This window comes from Ambystoma mexicanum, chromosome 6p, assembly GCF_040938575.1.
Source record: "Ambystoma mexicanum isolate Mex_15411 chromosome 6p, UKY_AmexF1_1, whole genome shotgun sequence".
Classification (NCBI taxonomy): Eukaryota; Metazoa; Chordata; class Amphibia; order Caudata; family Ambystomatidae; genus Ambystoma; species Ambystoma mexicanum.
Window position 1 is genome coordinate 11838974 of NC_090935.1, and position 18778 is coordinate 11857751.

Sequence of the window (18778 nt, forward strand, 5' to 3'; positions counted from 1 at the left end):
GGCAATTGGGTTGGGAAAGGTAAGGTCTGGCTGCATTGAGGAGTTTAGAGTGGTACGCTGCAGAGGATGCAATTGCGTTGACCTGTCTCTTCATGGATAGGTCAGGTTCAATGTAGACGCCCAACGTCTTGATAGCTTTGGACACAGCGATAGGGATATTAGCAACTGTGAAGGACTGGTATTGTTCATCTAATTTCGACAAAGTGGAGGGGGCCCCAATCAGCAGGAGTTCAGTTTTCTCGCTGTTGAGGCAAAGCCAGTTTTTGGCCATTCATGATTGGATTGTGGAGTAGATGACATTGAGGGTTTTGAGGTCAGATATATAGTCACCAGAGAGAGGGATCAGCACCTGGGTGTTATCAGCTTAATTTGTCTATGAGATGCCCAGAGCGTCAAGAATTTTGAATAGTGGTCTCGTGAATAGATTGTAGAGTGTGGGTGCTATGCACGATCCCTGTGGGACCCCACACTTGATGAGGCTGGGGTTGGCGCATGAGGATTCTGAGAAAACCTTCATGACTCTGTCCTGCAGGAAGTAGGTTATCCAGGCACAGGCCCTCGGGGAGAAGTTGGCTGTGGTGGAGAGGTGGTGGCAAAGGGTCTTGTGGTCCACCAGGTCAAAGGCAGCGGAGAGGTCGAGGAGTAGGAGCAATGCAGGTGTGCCCGCGTCTCTAAGGTCATCCATATGATTTTTTAGGTCGAGCAGAGCTGTTTCCGTGCCATGTCTTGGCCCGAAACCGGACTGCCGAAGACCTAGGAGGTGGTTGTCTTCAATACATTTCTGAACTTGCAGGTAAGCTGCTTTGTCAAGAATTTTGAGCAGGAAAGGCACCGTAGTTTAGTTTTAAAGGAACAACTTGTTTATTCAGTTGTTTATTGCAGGTAAGTATTTGGCGGTCTTTGTTGGCCTCAGATTGTGCAAAATAATGTTGTATGGATTGCGCTATCTGACTACACCTTTGCTCCAAGGTCATAAATGTGCCCTTAGCAAAGTCAGAGACAGAGCCAAAACCTTGAGTTCTAACAGGTTGAGATTTGGGCGCATTAAATAGAGAGTTTGTCAGGCATATGAGTGGGGATCGTGATAGGATTGCCATTATATTGCTGATCACTAATCTCCACTAAGGCCTCTAAGGGTTCATATAATCAGTGTTTTATAGCTACAGCTTGAATGGTTGATTTTGCAGTGTTTTCTGAAGATAATTTGGCATACTTTTTAGCAACCGCACTGCTTGCTAATGAGACCCTAGGTGGTCAGTCAAAATGTCGAAAAAAAAAGTCGAATGACAATAATGTCGAAAAATAAATGTCGAAAAAATAAAAGTCGAATTGCCTCTTTTTTAATTATATATTTATTTTGGGGTCCGGGATTAAAAAAAAATAGGTAAAACCAAAAAAAAAAAAAAAAAAGGGGGGGGTTGGAGGGGAACGCCCCATTTCGAATAAAAAACGTCATTAAAAAAATTCGACATTCGACTTTTTTGTTTTCGACTTTTTCACTATAAACCGAGACCCTACTCCTCAGCAGATGTACATTTTGAATAATAGACCATGCACTCTTTGGTCTCTGTACTTGAGATGATTTTATATTTTTGGATTTCTTATTCAAGGCGTTCTTAATAATGAAGAGATTAAGCATGTACTATAACATTTTCAAAAGACCTGAACAAACGTGTTAATTAGCAACACCAAAACATTGTGAAAGCATAAAAAAGAGAAACAAAAATCACATTAAAAGTGACTTACTAAATAAGAGGGCGCTCCCGCCTCCCAACGACCAGCAGACAGCAAGACAGAACACTTAGCAAAAACACTTGACAAATGCGCGCCAATGTTACGATATTTCAACAAAAACCCATTGCTCACAGAATACAATTCATATTGGTTTTGCAAATATTCAAGTACTTACACTTCTGTAAAGCTTTGACTCTTGGTAAGAGGTCCTTCCTGGGGATTCTCTCTAGTATGTTAGCAGTGATCTGTAATGCAGATTGGTCATAGTGGGAGCGCATTAATTCAATGGTGTCCATATGGTCTGCCTTTTCAAGAGACCCTCTGGGGACCTTTGATTTTCCAACAGTTACTGGAAAAGATTCCAGGTGGAACTTGAATTTCTTGAAATCCTTTTCTGTTAGTTCTTCTAATAAATCCAGGAGAGCCTCGTTGGGTTCTTGTGGAGCTTCTTTTGGATCCATCCCAATTCAGAAAACACATAAACTGTAAAGAGAAATGCAAGCGTTCAGCGCTCTTTGCACATCAATATATTCATATTATACATTTACTGTGGGGCTTTGCAAGGTGCCACAATGTACACACACCATCATTTCTGAGGGCCAAAGCAATAGGAATGTGTCAAAGTGCAGCACATCAGTTGTGGGTCAGTGCTACTTCCAAGGAGAGAGAACCCATAAAACTTCAGTTTTGTTCAAAGTAAAAACATGGATCTGGTCACAGGATCTGAGGTCCTTCTGAATCACTCGGCCAGATTCCTGAAACTATGAATCTGCATTGCAAAGGGTTCTAACAAACAGCACATGTACAGGATAAATACATGTCAAAAGTAGGGACCCCTGGGCAGAACTTTGGACGGCCACAATGGGTGCCCATTTTGGTGAAAGGTTTCCAAATACTAACACTGCCTATTGAGCACAACATGGAGGCACAACACACAACCACACACCAAATGCCCAATACACCACAAATAATGCATGCCACACAAACACCCCCACAAACAAAACTGCACAACCTGAATTAAACACCATTCAAAGTCAAATGCACTATCCCACACTACAACATACATGTACCAAACAGAACACACTGGAAAACAACCAAACATCAATCTTTAAAAAAAAGCGCTGTGAAAGAGTTGCATTGTATGATCACCCAGGTTTAGCAACAAGAGAAGCCTGCAAGCGGCATGAAAAGGTATCCTGAGGTGGTACAAGGCAGGTATTCACATTCCCCAAAGTAATGTGTGCCCCTGGGGCAGGAGAAGGTGCTGCACAGCCTACCGACTATTTGTGGAGGTTTGTTACCAGGACCTCCCATTAACCATTAATTGAGTGGCATTTTACTAAAGGTTTGAGGAGGTCCATGAGCCTCAGACTGTGCAGCGCGGCGGCCATCATTATTGTAATGGAGGAAGTGGCGTGGAACGAACAATCATGACTGGCAGCACACAAGAGTCCATAAGGCTGTGGGAGCATGAAGTAGGCCACCCTCTGAGGCGCAAGTGTGCCAGTCACATGCTAAGCATTGTGTTATGAAGGTGGGTTTAGCTGCCTGAGAACAGAACAGTAGTAACGTGAACACGCAGTGTGTAGGAAAGTGCTGCTGTTTAACGAAAAGATCCACAAGCATTTTACTGAGATTGCATGGTCCCTAGCCATGTGACCCAAGGATGTACTGACCTTGCATGGACCCATAACCCTGTGACCGCAGGATGTACTGAGCTTGCATGGACCCATAACCCTGTGACCCCAGGATGTACTGAGCTTGCATGGACCCGTACCCTGTGACTCCAGGATGTGCTGAGCTTGCATGGCCTCTAACCCTGTGACCCAAGGATGTACTGAGCTTGCATGGACCCATAACCCTGTGACCGCAGGATGTACTGAGCTTGCATGGACCCATAACCCTGTGACCCCAGGATGTACTGAGCTTGCATGGACCCGTACCCTGTGACTCCAGGATGTGCTGAGCTTGCATGGACCCTTAACCCTGTGACCCCAGGATGTGCTGAGCTCGCATGGACCCGTAACGCTGCAACCCCAGGATGTACTGAGCTTGCATGGACCCGTAACCCTGTGACCCCAGGATGTACTGAGCGTGCATGGACACGTAACCCTGTGACCCCAGGATGTACTGAGCTTGCATGGACCCGTAACCCTGTGGCCCCAGGATGTACTGATCTTGCATGGACCCATAACCCTGTGACCCCAGGATGTGCTGAGCTTGCATGGACCCATAACCCTGTAACCCCAGGATGTACTGAGCTTGCATGGACCCATAACCCTGTGACCCCAGGATGTGCTGAGCTTGCATGGACCCATAACCTGTGACCCCAGGATGTACTGAGCTTGCATGGACCCATAACCCTGTGACCCCAGGATGTGCTGAGCTTGCATGGACACTAACCCTGTGATCCCAGGATGTGCTGAGCTTACATGGACCCTAACCCTGTGACCCCAGTATGTACTGAGCTTGAATGGACCCGTAACCCTGTGGCCCCAGGATGTACTGATCTTGCATGGACCTGTAACCCTGTGACCCCAGGATGTACTGAGCTTGCATTGACCTGTAACCCTGTGGCCCCAGGATGTACTGATCTTGCATGGACCTGTAACCCTGTGACCCCAGGATGTACTGAGCTTGCATTGACCTGTAACCCGGTGACACCAGGATGTACTGAGCTTGCATTGACCTGTAACCCTGTGACCCCAGGATGTGCTGATCTTGCATGGACCCTTACTATGTGGAGTGTCCCGCGAGTCATAAGGCACATCAGTGCTATCCCTATTGTCTCCCTGCTGTTGCAGATGTGGGGTGTCCCGCGAGTCATAAGAAACATCAGTGTCCTCCCTGCTGTTGCAGATGTGGAGTGACCCGCGGGTGATGAGCAACATCAGTGTCCCCCCTATTGTCTCTCTGCTGTTGCAGATGGGGAGTGACCCGCGGGTGATAAGGCACATCAGAGTCCACCCTATTGTCTCTCTGCTGTTGCAGATGGGGAGTGACCCGCGGGTCATAAGGCACATCAGTGTCCCCCCTATTGTTTCTCTGCTGTTTCAGATGGGAGTGTCCCACGGGTCATAATAAACATCAGTGTCCCCCCTATTGTCTCTCTGCTGTTGCAGATGGGGAGTGTCCTGCGGGTGATGAGCAACATCAGAGTCCACCCTATTGTCTCTCTGCTGTTGCAGATGGGGAGTGACCCGCGGGTCATAAGGCACATCAGTGTCCCCCCTATTGTTTCTCTGCTGTTTCAGATGGGAGTGTCCCACGGGTCATAATAAACATCAGTGTCCCCCCTATTGTCTCTCCCTGCTGTTGCAGATGGGAGTGTCCCACGGGTCATAATAAACATCAGTGTCCTCCCTATTGTCTCTCCCTGCTGTTGCAGATGGGAGTGTCCCACGGGTCATAATAAACATCAGTGTCCCCCCTATTGTCTCTCTGCTGTTGCAGATGGGAGTGTCCCACGGGTCATAATAAACATCAGTGTCCCCCCTATTGTCTCTCTGCTGTTGCAGATGTGGAGTGTCCCACGGGTCATAAAAACATCAGTGTCCCCCCTATTGTATCTCTGCTGTTGCAGATGGGGAGTGTCCAGTGGGTCATAAGGCACATACGTTTCCTCCCTATTGTCTCTCTGCTGTTGCAGATGGGAGTGTCCCACGGGTTATAAGAAACATCAGTGTCCTCCCTATTGTCTCTCTGCTGTTGCAGATGGGAGTGTCCCACGGGTCATAAGGCACATCAGTGTCGTCCCTATTGTCTCTCTGCTGTTGCAGATGGGGAGTGTCCCATGGGTCATAAGAAACATCAGTGTCCTCCCTATTGTCTCTCTGCTGTTGCAGATGGGGAGTGTCCCGTGGGTCATAAGGCACATCAGTGTCCCCCCTATTGTTTCTCTGCTGTTGCAGATGGGGAGTGTCCTGCGGGTGATGAGGCACATCAGTGTCCCTCCTATTGTCTCTCTGCTGTTGCAGATGGGGAGTGTCCTGCGGGTGATGAGCAACATCAGTGTCCCACCTATTGTCTCTCTGCTGTTGCAGATGGGAGTGTCCCACGGGTCATAATAAACATCAGTGCCATCCCTATTGTCTCTCTGCTGTGCAGATGTGGAGTGTTCCGCGGGTCAAAAGGCACATCAGTGTCCGCCCTATTGTTTCCCTGCTGTTACAGATGTGGGGTGTCCCGCGAGTCATAAGAAACATCAGTGTCCTCTCTGCTGTTGCAGATGGGAGTGTCTTGCGGGTCATAAGGCACATCAGTGTCCCCCCTATTGTTTCTCTGCTGTTGCAGATGGGGAGTGTCCTGCGGGTGATGAGCAACGTCAGTGTCCCTCCTATTGTCTCTCTGCTGTTGCAGATGGGGAGTGTCCCGCGGGTCATAAGAAACATCAGTGTCCCCCCTATTGTTTCTCTGCTGTTGCAGATGGGGAGTGACCCGCGGGTGATGAGCAACATCAGTGTCCCTCCTATTGTCTCTCTGCTGTTGCAGATGGGGAGTGTCCCATGGGTCATAAGAAACATCAGTGTCCCCCCTATTGTCTCTCTGCTGTTGCAGATGGGGAGTGTCCTGCGGGTGATGAGCAACATCAGTGTCCCACCTATTTTCTCTCTGCTGTTGCAGATGGGGAGTGACCCGCGGGTGATAAGGCACATCAGAGTCCACCCTATTGTCTCTCTGCTGTTGCAGATGGGGAGTGTCCTGCGGGTGATGAGCAACATCAGAGTCCACCCTATTGTCTCTCTGCTGTTGCAGATGGGGAGTGTCCCGCGGGTCATAAGAAACATCAGTGTCCCCCCTATTGTTTCTCTGCTGTTGCAGATGGGGAGTGACCCGCGGGTGATGAGCAACATCAGTGTCCCTCCTATTGTTTCTCTGCTGTTGCAGATGGGGAGTGTCCTGCGGGTGATGAGCAACATCAGAGTCCACCCTATTGTCTCTCTGCTGTTGCAGATGGGAGTTTTTTGCGGGTCAACCGCCCTAACCCACTCAGCCTAAACAACAACACTATGAGTAACATCCATAAGCCTAACCTTTCCACCATCGGCACATTTCTGCCCTCACGCACACGCCGAACTGCCACTCCAGACTCCTTAGACTCCGATCTCGCACTCTACCCGTGCACCTCATCTCTAGCCCAACTCATGTTACACTTGCAGACTCCACTCTCACCACTTAGTCTTGCACAACGCTATTCCCAGCACCCTACCAACACAGAACTTTAAGACCAAATCCCACATCTAAAGCGGCCAAACCAGCTCTACTAAACAAAACTAATGATGTTCCACAATATAAATGTGCCCTGCTTAACGTCCGCTCTCTCAGGCAAGAACCTCATCCTTAGGCTTCATGAGGCATCTGGCCCGACTATAGCGCTAGCCCTACCAGCAGGTTACTCGCTCCTTAGACAGGATAGACTCACTAAATAGGAGGAGGGGTTGCCCTGATCTTCAAAGAGGCACTTGCATTCAGGCTCATACCCCACAAATGGGAGGGCAATGCTGACATACTATCAGCCAAACTATCCCTAACATAAACATACACGTCGTCTACAGACCACCAGGCCACCTGGCTGACTTCCAAGGACACATCACACACTTACTTAGTGAAAACGTACAAAAATCCACCAAAACCCTACTCCTAGGTGACATAAATCTAGGATTTAATGACCAAATCTAGGATTTAATGACCCTCTTGATAAAGCCGCTACCTCACTCTCCAAAGACCTGACAGATCTGGGTTTCACCCAGAAAATCACAACCCCTACCCACACCAAAGGCTGCACCCTTGATTGGGTGGTTGACCACAACTGATATATTCAAGAGCACAATCACTCATGCATTTAACTCCATAGCCCCACTAGACGAAAAGAAAGAAAAAAAATCTCTACACTCAAACTCCTGGTTCACGGATGAGCTCCAACACCTACGTAACGACAAACGCCAGGCGCTAAAAACCTGGCAGGCTTACCCCTGTGACACAGCTAAAGAAAATTTCAAAAATATCGCAAAAAAATACAAAGAAGCCATCTTTATGGCTAAATCCGAAGCCTACAATAGCCGAATTTCCCAAGCCAACTCCCAATCCAAAAAACTTTTCACTATCTTTAATGAACTCCCACCCCTCCTATCTCCACGGACAAAATTATTAAAGATGAAGCATGGAGTAACAGCATACAAGCCACTATGCTAAACAAAATAGACATGCTACAAAACAAAATTCTGAAACATTACCAAACCATTCTTAATCAGAACAAAAGCCAACTAGGGTCCTTGCCTAATAGCAAAACTTTCAACTTCCCCAAATTCCCATTTAAAGACATCTCTGAAGCAGAAGTCATAGACATTCTTAAACATCTCAAACCTTTGCAATGTAAAGGCGATGTTTGCCCCCCCAACATTATTAAGGATTGCGCTGAGCCACTGGCCCCTCTCCTTACCACATTCATCAACTCTTCATTTAAAACAGGCAATGTCCCTTCCCAGCCCAACAATTATCGGCCTATAACAACCGTCCCATTTCTGCTCAAATTACTAGACAAAGCCGCCACATCCAGATTCTACTTTATCTACAAAGTCGGGATTCTGCAAAGGACACGGAACCGAAACCGCCCTGCTAGACCTCAAAAATCAAATAACACAAATCCTTGACAATGGCAAGCCTGCCCTCCTCCTCCTTCTGGACCTATCTGCGGCATTCGATCTAGTAGATCATAAAAACCTCACTACACACCTCACACAGGATGCTCACTTCTCTGAGCATACAGCTACCTGGATCAACTCCTTCTTAGAGGGAAGAGCGATGAAAGTTGTTTCTAACACAGCAAATGCAGCGCCCACCATTATTCACTGTGGTTTAGGTCGATTTGACCGAAAACAAATGGTCGAAACGACCAAATGTTCTAAGAATGCTACCACCAAAGGATCGAACACCAAAAGTTCAATCCTTTGGTGGTAGCATTGGAAAAAAAACAGGGGCTGCGGGGGTGTCCCCCGCATTCCCCTGCTCACTATACTTTATGGTATAGTGAGCGGGGGCTGTGGGGGACACCCCTGCAGCCGTCCGTGGTAAAAAAAAAAGAAAAAGAAAAGGACCCTGCAGCGCTGGTTCCCTTTCACAGAAGTGAAAGGGAACTGGCGCTGCAGGAACCCAGCATGAAGACAAGGTAAGTTGGGTTTGTTTATGTTGGTGGTGTGGGTGGGGGTGTGCTGAGAGTGTGGGTGGGGGGGTTGTTATGGGTGTGTGTTGTGTGTGTGTGTGTATGTGTGTTTTTTCAAATTATCGGGCCTGAAACGACCGAAAACAAAGTGTTCGAACTTTTGGTCATTCGAACACTTTGTTTTCGGTCATTTCATTTTCGATAATTTGACATTCGGTCAAATCACTTGGATTCATTCACTCAGGGATCTTGTACTGCAACTACGCTGTACAATCTTTTCACTAAGCTGCTTTTTGACAAACTGGATGCACTTGGGATTGCATACACTAACTATGCGGACGACACCCAAGTGCTTCTTCCTCTATCCGGATCATACTCAACACATCTATGCCACTATACAAGTATGGATGGCTACCAATGGCCTTTGCCTCAATGGGGCAAGACCGAGATTCTCATTCTTGGCCAAAAATCGACCCTAGCCAATCTAGACTCTCACTATGCTAACTTCAACATTGACAATTGCATCATCCCAGTGCTCTCATCTGTTAAAACATAGATTCCACGCTGTCCATGAACAATCAAGTCAGCGCCATTGTCTCTGCCTCCGGCCTAAGCACCAAACTCATCAACGCCATTAAACCCTTCTTAACAAAGGACAACTGTCTCTCTAAGCTTGACTATTGTAATGCCCTGCTTGCTGGCTCCTCCACAAAAACATAAATAGAATCCAAATCACTCAAAACAACGCACTAAGAGCAGCACTAAGTATACCAAAAAGAAAATCCCAGTCATTTAAAATTCCTACCACCACGCACAAATGCATCAACTTCACTGCCCCATCCTACCTCTCAGACACGCTATCGAGATCCACTACACGAACAAGCTGACCATCCCACGCATCCACAGAGCCAAAGCTGGAGGAATAGGCTTCCCACTGCACTCAGAGCAGAAACGTCCCTCCATGATTTTCGTAAAAAGCTGAAAACTGCGCTCTTTAATTAAACTCCTGCTTATCCCTCTTGGTCTCCCCTCCCACCCTGGGGGAAATTATCTGTTTTTCTATGATTTTAGCATGCTTGCCTGTTTTTACTATATAAAACTAAGCTGTATTCCTGCTATCAATGTAACTAAGTCATGACTTCTCTGTACTGCATATGCAACTAGTTGTCATCCATCACTGTAACAAGCACCACGATGCTCTCGAGCTGCTGCGCGCTTTATAAATCCGAATAAATATATACATAAATAATTTGTATTTTTCCCGTGTTCCCTCCCTTGCCATGAAGCGCTTTGAAACATATATAGGCGCTATACAAATAAACTATCATATCATCATATCATATCTGCAATGGGTCCCTCTTAGGATAACCCCCTCCTTCAAGAAATCCCCCCTCATCCCTGAGGGCCTCTTTTTCAGCCTCTCCCTTTGCCCGCAAGAGCTCTTGGACTGCGGCCAGATTTGATTAATGCGTGTACAACATCCTGATTCCTGCTCCCTTTCATTCCCCCGCCCTTCCCCCACCCCCTCAGTGCTTTAAAGTAGCCCAGGCGCTGCTAGAAGCGCTATACTACTCATCCATGGCATGGGGCAACATCCTGACTCCTGCTCCCTTTCATTCCCCCGTCCTTCCCCCACCCCCCCACAGTGCCTTAAAGTAGCCCAGGCGCTGCTAGAAGCGCTATACTACTCATCCATGGCATGGCGCAACATCCTGACTCCCGCTCCCTTTCATTCCCCCGCCCTTCCCCCACTCCCCTCCTGCTCCCTTTCATTCCCCCGCCCTTCCCCCACCCCCTCAGTGCTTAAAAGTAGCCCAGGCGCTGCTAGAGGCGCTATACTACTCATCCATGGCATGGGGCAACATCCTGACTCCTGCCCCCTTTCATTCCCCCGTCCTTACCCCACTCCCCTCCTGCCCCCTTTCATTCCCCCGCCCTTCCCCCACCCCCTCAGTGCTTTAAAGTAGCCCAGGCGCTGCTAGAGGCGCTATACTACTCATCCATGGCATGGGGCAACATCCTGACTCCTGCCCCCTTTCATTCCCCCGTCCTTCCCCCACTCCCCTCCTGCCCCCTTTCATTCCCCCGTCCTTCCCCCACCCCCCCCACAGTGCCTTAAAGTAGCCCAGGCGCTGCTAGAAGCGCTATACTACTCATCCATGGCATGGCGCAACATCCTGACTCCTGCTCCCTTTCATTCCCCCGCCCTTCCCCCAATCCCCTCCTGCTCCCTTTCATTCCCCCGCCCTTCCCCCACCCCCTCAGTGCTTTAAAGTAGCCCAGGCGCTGCTAGAGGCGCTATACTACTCATCCATGGCGTGGCGCAACATCCTGACTCCTGCTCCCTTTCATTCCCCCGCCCTTCCCCCACCCCCCCCCTCAGTGCTTTAAAGTAGCCCAGGCGCTGCTAGAAGCGCTATACTACTCATCCATGGCATGGCGCAACATCCTGATTCCTGCTCCCTTTCATTCCCCCACCCCCTCAGTGCTTTAAAGTAGCCCAGGCGCTGCTAGAAGCGCTATACTACTCATCCATGGCATGGCGCAACATCCTGCCTCCTGCTCCCTTTCATTCCCCCGCCCTTCCCCCACCCCCTCAGTGCTTTAAAGTAGCCCAGGCGCTGCTAGAAGCACTATACTACTCATCCATGGCATGTCGCAACATCCTGACTCCTGCTCCCTTTCATTCCCCCGTCCTTCCCCCACCCCGCCTCAGTGCTTAAAAGTAGCCCAGGCGCTGCTAGAAGCGCTATACTACTCATCCATGGCATGGGGCAACATCCTGACTCCTGCTCCCTTTCATTCCCCCGTCCTTCCCCCACCCCCCTCAGTGCCTTAAAGTAGCCCAGGCGCTGCTAGAAGCGCTATACTACTCATCCATGGCATGGCGCAACATCCTGACTCCTGCTCCCTTTCATTCCCCCGTCCTTCCCCCACCCCCGCAGTGCTTAAAAGTAGCCCAGGCGCTGCTAGAAGCGCTATACTACTCATCCATGGCGTGGTGCAACATCCTGACCCCTGCTCCCTTTCATTCCCCCGTCCTTCCCCCACTCCCCTCCTGCTCCCTTTCATTCCCCCGTCCTTCCCCACTCCCCTCAGTGCCTTAAAGTAGCCCAGGCGCTGCTAGAAGCGCTATACTACTCATCCATGGCATGGGGCAACATCCTGACTCCTGCTCCCTTTCATTCCCCCACCCTTCCCCCCCCCCAGTGCTTTAAAGTAGCCCAGGCGCTGCTAGAGGCGCTATACTACTCATCCATGGCATGGCGCAACATCCTGATTCCTGCTCCCTTTCATTCCCCCGTCCTTCCCCCACTCCCCTCCTGCTCCCTTTCATTCCCCCGCCCTTCCCCCACCCCCTCAGTGCTTTAAAGTAGCCCAGGCGCTGCTAGAGGCGCTATACTACTCATCCATGGCATGGCGCAACATCCTGATTCCTGCTCCCTTTCATTCCCCCGTCCTTCCCCCACTCCCCTCAGTGCCTTAAAGTATCCCAGGCGCTGCTAGAGGCGCTATACTACTCATCCATGGCATGGGGCAACATCCTGACTCCTGCCCCCTTTCATTCCCCCGTCCTTCCCCCACTCCCCTCCTGCTACCTTTCATTCTCCCGCCCTTCCCCCACCCCCTCAGTGCTTTAAAGTAGCCCAGGCGCTGCTAGAGGCGCTATACTACTCATCCATGGCGTGGCGCAACATCCTGACTCCTGCTCCCTTTCATTCCCCCGTCCTTCCCCCACCCCCCCACAGTGCCTTAAAGTAGCCCAGGCGCTGCTAGAAGCGCTATACTACTGATCCATGGCGTGGCGCAACATCCTGCCTCCTGCTCCCTTTCATTCCCCCGCCCTTCCCCCACCCCCTCAGTGCTTTAAAGTAGCCCAGGCGCTGCTAGAAGCGCTATACTACTCATCCATGGCATGGGGCAACATCGTGACCCCTGCCCCCTTTCATTCCCCCGTCCTTCCCCCACTCCCCTCCTGCCCCCTTTCATTCCCCCGCCCTTCCCCCACGCCCGCAGTGCTTAAAAGTAGCCCAGGCGCTGCTAGAAGCGCTATACTACTCATCCATGGCATGGGGCAACATCCTGACTCCTGCCCCCTTTCATTCCCCCGTCCTTCCCCCACTCCCCTCCTGCCCCCTTTCATTCCCCCGCCCTTCCCCCACCCCCGCAGTGCTTAAAAGTAGCCCAGGCGCTGCTAGAGGCGCTATACTACTCATCCATGGCATGGGGCAACATCCTGACTCCTGCCCCCTTTCATTCCCCCGTCCTTCCCCCACTCCCCTCCTGCCCACTTTCATTCCCCCGCCCTTCCCCCACCCCCTCAGTGCTTAAAAGTAGCCCAGGCGCTGCTAGAAGCGCTATACTACTCATCCATGGCATGGGGCAACATCCTGACTCCTGCCCCCTTTCATTCCCCCGTCCTTCCCCCACTCCCCTCCTGCCCCCTTTCATTCCCCCGCCCTTCCCCCACCCCCGCAGTGCTTTAAAGTAGCCCAGGCGCTGCTAGAAGCGCTATACTACTCATCCATGGCGTGGTGCAACATCCTGACTCCTGCTCCCTTTCATTCCCCCGTCCTTCCCCCACTCCCCTCCTGCTCCCTTTCATTCCCCCGTCCTTCCCCCACTCCCCTCAGTGCCTTAAAGTAGCCCAGGCGCTGCTAGAAGCGCTATACTACTCATCCATGGCATGGGGCAACATCCTGACCCCTGCCCCCTTTCATTCCCCCGTCCTTCCCCCACTCCCCTCCTGCTCCCTTTAATTCCCCCGCCCTTCCCCCACCCCCTCAGTGCTTTAAAGTAGCCCAGGCGCTGCTAGAGGCGCTATACTACTCATCCATGGCATGGCGCAACATCCTGATTCCTGCTCCCTTTCATTCCCCCGTCCTTCCCCCACTCCCCTCAGTGCCTTAAAGTATCCCAGGCGCTGCTAGAGGCGCTATACTACTCATCCATGGCATGGGGCAACATCCTGACTCCTGCCCCCTTTCATTCCCCCGTCCTTCCCCCACTCCCCTACTGCTACCTTTCATTCCCCCGCCCTTCCCCCACCCCCTCAGTGCTTTAAAGTAGCCCAGGCGCTGCTAGAGGCGCTATACTACTCATCCATGGCGTGGCGCAACATCCTGACTCCTGCTCCCTTTCATTCCCCCGTCCTTCCGCCACCCCCCCTCAGTGCCTTAAAGTAGCCCAGGCGCTGCTATAAGCGCTATACTACTCATCCATGGCATGGCGCAACATCCTGACTCCTGCTCCCTTTCATTCCCCCGTCCTTCCCCCACCCCCCCACAGTGCCTTAAAGTAGCCCAGGCGCTGCTAGAAGCGCTATACTACTCATCCATGGCATGGCGCAACATCCTGACTCCTGCTCCCTTTCATTCCCTCGTCCTTCCCCCACCCCCTCCACAGTGCCTTAAAGTAGCCCAGGCGCTGCTAGAAGCGCTATACTACTCATCCATGGCGTGGCGCAACATCCTGCCTCCTGCTCCCTTTCATTCCCCCGCCCTTCCCCCACCCCCTCAGTGCTTTAAAGTAGCCCAGGCGCTGCTAGAAGCGCTATACTACTCATCCATGGCATGGGGCAACATCCTGACCCCTGCCCCCTTTCATTCCCCCGTCCTTCCCCCACTCCCCTCTTGCCCCCGTTCATTCCCCAGCCCTTCCCCCACCCCCTCAGTGCTTAAAAGTAGCCCAGGCGCTGCTAGAAGCGCTATACTACTCATCCATGGCATGGGGCAACATCCTGACTCCTGCCCCCTTTCATTCCCCCGTCCTTCCCCCACTCCCCTCCTGCCCCCTTTCATTCCCCCGCCCTTCCCCCACCCCCGCAGTGCTTAAAAGTAGCCCAGGCGCTGCTAGAGGCGCTATACTACTCATCCATGGCATGGCGCAACTTCCTGATTCCTGCTCCCTTTCATTCCCCCGTCCTTCCCCCACTCCCCTCCTGCTCCCTTTCATTCCCCCGCCCTTCCCCCACCCCCTCAGTGCTTTAAAGTAGCCCAGGCGCTGCTAGAAGCGCTATACTACTCATCTATGGCATGGCGCAACATCCTGATTCCTGCTCCCTTTCATTCCCCCGTCCTTCCCCCACTCCCCTCAGTGCCTTAAAGTAGCCCAGGCGCTGCTAGAGGCGCTATACTACTCATCCATGGCATGGGGCAACATCCTGACTCCTGCCCCCTTTCATTCCCCCGTCCTTCCCCCACTCCCCTCCTGCTCCCTTTCATTCCCCCGCCCTTCCCCCACCCCCTCAGTGCTTTAAAGTAGCCCAGGCGCTGCTAGAGGCGCTATACTACTCATCCATGGCGTGGCGCAACATCCTGACTCCTGCTCCCTTTCATTCCCCCGTCCTTCCCCCACTCCCCTCCTGCTCCCTTTCATTCCCCCGCCCTTCCCCCACCCCCTCAGTGCTTTAAAGTAGCCCAGGCGCTGCTAGAGGCGCTATACTACTCATCCATGGCGTGGCGCAACATCCTGACTCCTGCTCCCTTTCATTCCCCCGTCCTTCCCCCACTCCCCTCCTGCTCCCTTTCATTCCCCCGCCCTTCCCCCACCCCCCCACAGTGCCTTAAAGTAGCCCAGGCGCTGCTAGAAGCGCTATACTACTCATCCATGGCGTGGAGTGTACCGTTACAGGCTTTAATAATCTATTCAAATGACCGGCTGGCGGCTGCATGTGGGAGAGCCTGGGAATCACAGTAATAGTGACCACTCGTGCAGCACGCGCACTCCTCACTGCTCCTCGTGTCAGATGCGGATTGCAATCATCACTCGGCCAATACCGGCTCTGCCCATCCATCTCAGCACACAGAGCACGCCCTACCTCGCAGTGGACGCTGGGAAATGCCCTCACGGGTGGCACAGAGCAGGTCCGGCGCAGAGGAAGGTGCCCGAGGTCTGCAGCTTTCGGAGGCTCCACCCTGAGCTGCAACTTCCTGCCTGGCCTCCCTCCTCCTCCCTGGGCCCCTTCGTGCACCTGCTCAGCGCAGTGCATTCAAAGTGAAAGGGCAAGTGAAAGGGCAAGTGAAAGGGCAAGCTTCAACTTCTTCCTACACTTTTATTTCAAAACAAATCCATTTCCAGAAGAGTTTATTTTTAAAATAGAAGTATGGGGACAGTAAAACGTAATAAAACGTAGAGGAGCACCGCTGCCAACCGCTGTTGGGGCTAGGGTTGCCACCTTTGTTTGAGGCAAAAAGCAGACTTGAAGCCACCTTGCCTGGGCCCACTCCATTTAGGGGTTTGATATGATATGATCGTTTATTTATATAGCGCCTATACACAATATGTTCAAAACTACAGTACAATAGCAAGGGGACAGTGGTGCCACTAGACATGAGTATTAGGGGGTGCAGGCAAGGGTGCACACATCCAACCAGGGCGGGGGGGGGGGTCTGTTGCAATATAAAATAAGGGTCGACAGGCCAAACTGGTTTAATAAACCTATATTTTACCAAGCTGGTCAAAAACACATGACAGCAAACATGTTCGGAGTAGGTTTAAGACAATTACAATTTTGCATCAAATTAATATACATCCTAAACGTAGATTTCCCTCTATCGCCTCCTGGTAACAGCGGACAGCAGGTCGCAGCTGAGTGGAAAACATAATGACAAACAGCCAGACCCTAATAGAGAATCCAATGAAGGTTAAGAAAGCCTGGGACGAAGGGGACTGCATTGTTACAATCGATACTATGCGATCTTCTGCGCATGCAAGTTCATTCTTGATGGCCGAAATGAAGCAGGGTCAATTGACAAAATACCTGGAAAAATTCCCAAATTGGAAACTGTGGAAACAATTTTTTAGAGTACGCCTGAATGTCGTTCATACAGGGCAGATCCTGTCCATAAGAGGTCAGGAATGCAGAGCAATTCTTTATGCAATGTATGCAAAAATCCTAAAGAGCAATCCTTAAAACATCTATTAATGAAGAGATGCTGTTAGGGAGAATTCTCTGTTTAGGCTGAATTTCCTAACCTAGTGAGTCCCCCAGCAGCTTTGCTGGATTTCTGGAGTTTGTTTTTTCCATCCTGCCAAGAGTGAGACTCTTTTCTCTCACTCTTGGGCATGTATGTGTGTAATTCCTTTGATATGTCGATGTGTTCAATGGGCTATGGGGTCTTTTACTCCATAGGGTCTCATATGTTTTTCTATGTGTGTCACACTGCACCCTACGTGTCGTGACACGGGGGCGCCCTAGCAGGTCCCCCCACCATAGACTCCATACCCGGGGACTGACTACCGTCTCCCCGGGCATGTAAAGTCACCATTGGCTTTACTAGACCTAAATTTACTAACAGGACTAGTACCAACCATCTTATTGTGGACGTACTAGTAGGGGTAATTCGATTACTCCTGGATCTGTTACTCGAGGGGGCACTGTCCCGTCCCCCCTCGTCGAGTTTTGGCTGGTGGCAGTGGAAACTACTTGTTATTTTCGACCCCGAGCATAACCCTATGGGATTCGTCCCATTGTTAGAGATTAATCCTTTTTCTCGTTAATCTCCGACGTACCACCGATCTACTTATCTTAAATAGGTTTATCGAGTGGTATTTTCTGCCAGAACTCGGTTTGTAAAATGGCGTCTGTGTTCGTCTTTGTGACTCCTAAACCAAAGGTTGAGCCCTTTGTTCCACTTTTGGCGGGCCTCTGGACAGAGACCCTCCAAAGTGGTGCCATTCTGTCTGGGTTACCTCAGGGGTGTGGGAGGGGGTTTAGACACCCTGGACCGAGTTGCCTTGCCAACTCAGGTCGCACTCTGGAGTGATTGGCCCAGGTGGTGAGCCTTCCCGCTCACCACTTAGCATGTGTTGATTGACAGCTAGGCTGAATTAATGGGGGCGTCTGCATAAAAGCAGGGCTTTTGGGACTGGATCTTCAGAAGTCGCCACAGGACCTAAAGAATCCGACGAGAGTAACGCTGAGCCCACCTACACGACGACACCTCCGGTGGAGCCCTGCAGAATCGTCTCACAATCTCCCGACGACAGAGGAGATCTCCCTGCCGGAGAGTCTCTTCCCCTGGCTGGTGGGAACAACCAGTCTTCTTCTTTGTACCTTTTATTCGCCCAGGACGCAGTGGTCGAATTGCCCGTGCACAGCACCCGGCAACCGGATAGCCACTATCCCTGTTCCGCGACAGAGAGGTGGTGCCTTGTGACGGAGCACTCCGCGGCTAGTCTCTTCCCTGGTGGTGCACCGGACTTCCTTATCTTCGACGTCGAGAGCATCTCTTCTCTTAGCCAAGACCCATCGTGCATCCACCATCAGGAACAACTGCCCCCGCCGGAGCTGCCCTCCACAACAAGGTACCGTAACCGCCTGGCTTCCCTTTGTCGATCGGTTCGTGTGAGGTATCTGATTCCTCTCCGTTCCGTTGGGTTGCCTCCAAGCTTTATTCACTCTTTGTTCTGAACTGGTTCAACCTGTCGCTAACAATTTGCTAAACAAAGACTTGAGCGTGTCTTCACTAGAGACTTTCCAGGACATCGTGCCTTGCCTCTCACCGAGTGGGCCTGGCCGCTGAACTTTACGATCTATTGTGATTATTGCCTTCCTGCCTTGCATTTTACCCGCTTCAGTACGAACCGTGTTGACTTGATTACCTGCCTATCTCTTTTCTCCCTTTTTCACGAAATATTCGAGTGTCATCTAGGTTGAGGTATACACCTCTGTCTGCAAATAAGTGGTGCCGTTATAACCTAGAGTTGTCGATATTGTGTTTCAGGAGATCGAGCTTTATTCCATTTCGCAGAGTAATTGCATTTTGATTTGTTTGCCGTGATTTGCCTTAGTATTTTTCGTAGACGTTCTGTTATAAATAAATAACTTACTATCTTTATACTAAGCCTTGTTGCGTGCTTACTTGTTTTGCTGTGAAGAAT

General features: G+C 50.8%; 1 protein-coding gene across 4 annotated transcripts in view; it reads right to left on the minus strand.

The window, feature by feature from the left end:
* Nucleotides 1-18088, minus strand: part of LOC138511134 (NACHT, LRR and PYD domains-containing protein 3-like) — a 703807-nt gene extending 685719 nt beyond the window's left edge. For 2 of the 4 annotated variants that reach the window (XM_069626622.1, XM_069626619.1), the window contains exons 1-2: nt 15714-16005; nt 1910-2217 (exon numbers count right to left, since the gene is read on the minus strand). In XM_069626622.1, the coding sequence (XP_069482723.1) occupies nt 1910-2195 (286 nt within the window). In that variant the 5' untranslated portion in view covers nt 2196-2217; nt 15714-16005. Of the gene's footprint in view, nt 1-1909; nt 2218-15713; nt 16006-17951 lie in introns of those variants that run through there. The other 2 variants (XM_069626620.1, XM_069626621.1) reach the window with 2 other exon arrangements.
* Between the last annotated feature and the right edge of the window lie 690 nt (nt 18089-18778).